The sequence below is a fragment of the Limulus polyphemus genome, unplaced genomic scaffold (assembly GCF_000517525.1).
Source record: "Limulus polyphemus unplaced genomic scaffold, Limulus_polyphemus-2.1.2 Scaffold13, whole genome shotgun sequence".
NCBI lineage: Eukaryota > Metazoa > Arthropoda > Merostomata > Xiphosura > Limulidae > Limulus > Limulus polyphemus.
In genome coordinates this window covers 1,331,451-1,337,450 of record NW_013665623.1, presented here as the reverse complement: position 1 = coordinate 1,337,450, position 6,000 = coordinate 1,331,451, and the positions used below count along the sequence as shown (strand labels likewise).

The 6,000-nt window shown below is 31.1% G+C and overlaps 1 protein-coding gene across 1 annotated transcript in view; it reads left to right on the top strand.

Annotated features, from left to right (window-relative positions):
• Positions 1–1,029: 1,029 nt before the first annotated feature.
• Positions 1,030–6,000, top strand: part of LOC106456987 (aquaporin-9-like) — a 40,644-nt gene continuing 35,673 nt past the window's right edge. The window contains exon 1 of the mRNA XM_013916374.2: positions 1,030–1,331. Within this exon, the coding sequence (XP_013771828.1) occupies positions 1,233–1,331 (99 nt within the window). The 5' untranslated portion in view covers positions 1,030–1,232. The remainder of the gene's footprint in view (positions 1,332–6,000) is intronic.

Sequence of the window (6,000 nt, the reverse complement as noted above, 5' to 3'; positions counted from 1 at the left end):
GATACTCGTGGTGGGCACAGCACAGATAGCCTATTGTGTAACTGTGCGCTTAACAACAAACAAATAAACGAACCTTTGTGTTTTGTGTGTGTGCGTGTATATATATATATATGTATACAATGTATGTATGTGTCTATATCTATATACAGTGTATGTATTGGTATGTGTGTGTGTGTGTATATAGACAATATACGTATGAGTACGTATATATATATATATAAAGAAGCTTCTCGCCTAATAAAAAAGCATTTGTTTGAAACGTCGCCAAGAAAATAAATATATATATATAATTAAATATTTTTTAAGACGGTTTACCTCCAAAAGTCTAATTGAACGTGTACAAATGTATTAGCCAATAAACAAATACAGTTCCTGGCAAACATTGTTTGGGCATGCACTATACATTTTTTTTCTTTAGTGGAACATGAGTTAAAAACAGGTTGCAATGATCCAATTTTAAAAATAGCTCAGAGAACACCTTTCTCGACATTGTTAGAATGTATGTATGGAGGAAGTCGCCCCGCAAATAAGCCTTCAACACCATTTTCAACCTCTTCTTCACGATCGCATTCTTAGTACTAAAAATAGTTTATTTGATATAATTTTCCATCATGGCATTTCTCGATTTGATGTTTAATCCCCTTTACAGAAAACAAAACAAAACAAGAAATATCCAAGATCACTTGATTTCATAGTATATAACGTGATATTTTGATTAAGTTGCACTTAATAAGCAGGACCAGTACCATTTGGATTTACCATAATTATTTTAGTTTGTCAGCCCCATACATGTAATAGTTAGTAAAGTACTCTGGATATTTTTTAACTTGAAGGCAGATTTAATGCTTTATTACTAGCTTGTGAATTCGGGAAAATATATATGCTAAACCGCATAAGATAGTAATAGTTGTACAGCTTAATAATAAATAATCGTTGTTCGGACTTTACACCCACTCTCGTATTAAGCAATATAAAATATTATGACGAAATATATGTGCAATAGAGGGCGCAATTTGGAGAGCTTCTACAGCACTAGCAACGCTAGAAACAGACGGGATAGCTGCTGAAGAGCGAGGAGATAAGAATATAAATTCGTCTTTTGGAGAGAAGGATATATATATAGTTAATGTAACCCGGGTCTACCGCTACCTCAGATCACCTCAGTTAACCAAGGCTTTGTTCAAGTCGTTCTTATAATTTTATTTTACTCCAACTAAATATCCCAGTCAACAATGTCAAAAGTACCGTACGCATTCTTAAAACGACTGAAATTGAAGAATCAGACTGCAAGAGAGTTTCTTGGAGAGTTTCTTGGGACCATGATTCTAATTGTAAGTTTGAATAATTATGGTTTATTAGCTTTTACATAGAATATTTTACCGTTTTTAATTGAACTAATAATATAGTTAATATATATAATTATACAACAAGTAGTATAGAAACAAAGCCGCCAATTATATATATACATATAAATCCATAACTATTTTTATTTAGATAACTAACCTGCTTATAAGTATCATTATTATTGGAATTATACCATGGAAGATCAAAACAAGGACTAAGTCAGTGAACATTGTACGGATTGATTCACATAACATCCATGTTTTGTAGAAGTAAAATCAATAGAATATCGTCCTAAAACATTTTAAGCTCAGACATTCATAGTACGCGTAGTATTTTTAGGTGTATTTTGCATATGTTTTTAATGCCATGGTACATTAAGTTTTAATGAAGAACAGTATGATGATGACTCAAGTGATGTTGGTCACGTACGCCGCGAGAGCAATCCTTATTCTTTTGCTGATTGATTGCTGGAAACCAGACATTCAAAAACGATGGTCTTACTTCATCAAGGAGTATTAACGTAAGAAGGATTCGACGAACTTTAGATTTCTCAGTAGCGAATGCACAGAAACTAGCTTATATTAAGTCTCTTTTCTAAGAACCCGAATGAGAAAGAGTCTTAACACCAGTTCCGAACCAGTAAACAATTAAATCTTGTTAATTTTCCTCTTAGTGAGTGTGTGTGCGCTATGTCACAGGCTATTCCATCTTCAATTTGATTTTGTACTCATACTCTTGGATATCCTATTTCTAATTTTCTGTGTAAATGATACAGTCTTTTTAACCGATTTATAATTAACTTATTGATGTACAAAATATTTTAATTCCTCAAGATCTAACAACAAAAGGTTTTAAGTAACTGTTCCACATACTGAATTTGTTATGTAACTGTCCCTATAGTGACCTTTATTGGGTAACTGTTCTTATAGTGACTTTTATTGGGTAACTGTTCTTACAGTGACTTTTATTGTGATTTTTAGGTATACTGTTCCATATAGTGACTTTAAATGAGCTATTTTGTGTGACTAATATTTCAATTAATTGGTACTACCAAAAACTTGACAGTTTGGGGTATTATGTTTTATATTACTTGATACTTAACAATTGGATTTTATCAACAAGTAAATTCTGTTGACAAATTACTTCATCTATTTTAGAAATACCTTCAAACTATTTATTAAATGTATCAATTCATAAGTAAATTTTCAAGTATAAGCCAATATTTTACGAAAAGTAGCAATACAGATTAAATATATTGTAAATGCAAAGTTTACTGTTACAAAGCTATTAGAATTTTCTTAAGCTACCTTTCTTATATTTAGAAATACATATCTATATATGTACTTGTAAAAGTAAACAAAATTGTTTGTTTGTCAGCAAACTACTTCGTGGTCCTTGGATCCATCTCAAATAAACTTGGTAGGATGATACATTAAACCAAGGAGCATGTCATAGAATGGTTACTACCCAACTTCGCTTACTCTGGGCCACGACCAGAGCAATACTATGTTTGTTTAGCTAATGACACCACAGTCTTGGACAAAATTTAATCCTAAACTTTTGAATTTGAATTTTTTTTGGGGTATTTGCTTTTGAATTATTTTGGAAAATTTTGAGTTTCTTCATTAAAAATGTCAAACAGTCACATTTTTGCCAGGAAAAATGGCAACCAGAGTACAAGATGAGACCCTTAATTAAAGTGGCAGGGCTACATTTGAAAATTCCTTGCTTTTCACATGGTCATTTCTATGTTGGACGTTCAAGAGTGTGATCGCCAATCTCGTTATTTTGGCCTAGGAACTTTTAATGTGATTTATCAAGAAGCACCCAGAGTATCAAGAAACACTGAGGCTGTAGAGAGGGATTAATAAAAGCAATAAAGGGAAATAAATTAAAGTAATTGTAACACCATTTCTGTGATATGGAACAAAGTAAGTGTGAATATAGTAAGTGTGTAATAAAGTAGGTTTGAATAACGTAGGTGTAAAATAAAGTAGTTGTAAATTAAATTATGTGGAATAATTTTGGAATATAAATATAAGTTCTTGATTTAATTAAGTAGTTCAAGCTCTACACTCAATACTTATGCCCCTGGACGTAGACGGATGCCTCAGCTTGTATATATATATATATATATACATATATTTACATACACGTGTATTTGACATCATATGAGTACAGTTATTTTCAGGAATAAGTATTAGACATTTTTTGTTTACAAAATCTAGAAAGATAAGAAAATACACGTATAAGATAATAGGTAGTTTACATATGCCTCGTTCTCGCGAAAAAACGACGCTTTGAAAAACGAGGTTCAGTTAACAAACACAATGTACAGGAGTAAGTGAGCGTGTTGGATATACAGGGAGCTAGACGAGAAGGAACTGTCCCTGTCTGCTGCATTATCGATTTATGGCGGAAGTTAAAGCAGACACGCCTACCCTTGCTTTTCTGTTACTGGCATAAAATAAGTTTGCAAACTTGTATATATGATTTATCTATATATATTATTTATTTAAAGAGGATGTGGTAATTAAACTCTAATTAAAACAATTTCTTCAGAAAATTGTCTAGAATATTTATCCCATAGTTTCTGAGAAGTAAACCAGTTTGTATTATAAAGTTACACTGTGTGATCAGACTATATATAGATGTTGTTACTAGTTGTTTTTTTACGAACACATTATATTTATAAGGCTTTCTTGTTATTTCTGATATTTTAATATTTATCTTGGAATTATAAATACAAGTGTTGGTGTAGAGTATTGGCATAAAGTTGGAAAGAATATTGTGAATCAGAGAATAATAAATGCGTTGAAGTTAATTCAATTTGATCAAAGAGAAGCCCAGAGTTAGTTCATACTCTTGTTGTTTCTAAGCTGATTCAGTAGATGTAATAATAGTTTTTTGCTGGAAATTTAATGTATTATAGTTTTTACTAATTTTTTAGGGTAGTGAGTGGCGTGATTTTCCCACTACAGACACAAAGAGATTCTAAAACTTGTTTAATTTTGGGAAATATGATTTATGACCATTGTAAAATGTCACCAACAGTAATATTCACGCAGCACTCGTGCAGTTGAATATCTTTCTCTTTAACTTCTGACATGGTAGCTGGTTATAATCTAGCCACTTGTGCCTAATCTTCACGTGAGCGTATTTTAGGAAATATTACCAAATACTATTTTACGTGGATAATTTACTTCACAATATGCTTTATCACCCTAGAAATGTAAGAACAAAAAATAAACCTGCTGTTATATTTTAAACCCAAGTAAATAATGCAAGCTATGCTAAGTGAAATTTCATATAAATAGAAAACTCAGGCACAAACTGTGACAGAAATGATATAATGTTTGAGGCTTATTAAATTTTTCTTCTTTACTAAATCTGTTACAAAGTGTATGATACCAAACTTTAAATACTTCGTAATTAGTAAATTAATCAACATTGTCACCAAAACAACTTACTTTTATTTTCAACAGCAGAGTGATCCTTCACGTATTTCTTGAATTTAAGAAACCCATTACTGACCTTGCGAAAAACACACACACACACACCATAGATCCGTTTCTGCAGTTAATTATTAACGTATTATCTTATTATTTAAATATATTTTTCTATAATTCTGTTTTAATAAAATACTAAATGAACGTATATTTCAAGTTTTTCAAGAACGTGAGCAAAACATCATTAAAATATATACAAATGGTCTTTTATTTACTTGTATTAAAAGCTTATATGCATACATACTGGAATAAAAATTCAAGAGTCAAGAAAATATGTCCGATTAAATAAGTAAAGCCATACTGAAAAGCCATCGTTACTTAAAATATCAAAGTACATTAGAAGACACACGAAAACAAATCAGAAGTTTTAAGTTTTAGGTAATACATTCAGCCATAAGATCACAGTACAAAAAAAAAGGATTAAATGATTGTTTTTAAATAAATGTAAGTTCAGATACATTTTAATAAATTTTGAAGTAATAAACAATTTTGGAAATTATATGTAAACATTAGAATTGCCTATTATTTTGTACTTAAAAAAAACAAAAAACTTTACAGTGACGCTATAAAACGCATGTTCTTTAAACCTATGACTGACAGCCTACATACAGAAGCACACTACTCGAAACAGTTAAAGGTTAATAGGAACTTTTAATGTTATATTTATTAACAGGCAAAACCACTTTTATAAAAATCACCACTCTCCTCAGCTAATTTTCATGCAAATAAGGTACCAGATGTCCGATCATATGATCTAAAATATAAAGGACTGGTCATTTCGTAAATGCCCAATTTGAATTTATGTTTTTTCCGTCCTTACAGTTCATGACATTTCTCTTCGATACGGAATACGATTACCAAAAATAACAAGAGCAACGTGGTATTAATTTTGTGTGTCTAAAATCAGAGAGATGATACAATTCTGATTTATCTCTGGCCACTGTTTTGAAAATTAATGTTTTCATGTCATCTTTAGTGTTTGGAGTCACTTGATGGGATTTATGCGTCTCACAAGAGCATTTTTACATGCCTGCTGGGATATAAGTTTGTTGAGCATGAAAGTCATTTCATTTCGTCAATTTCTTCTTCTTCTCAGAATGAGTCAACCTGCTTGAAATGATGGAGTGGGCGTTTCCACCCATTAGGA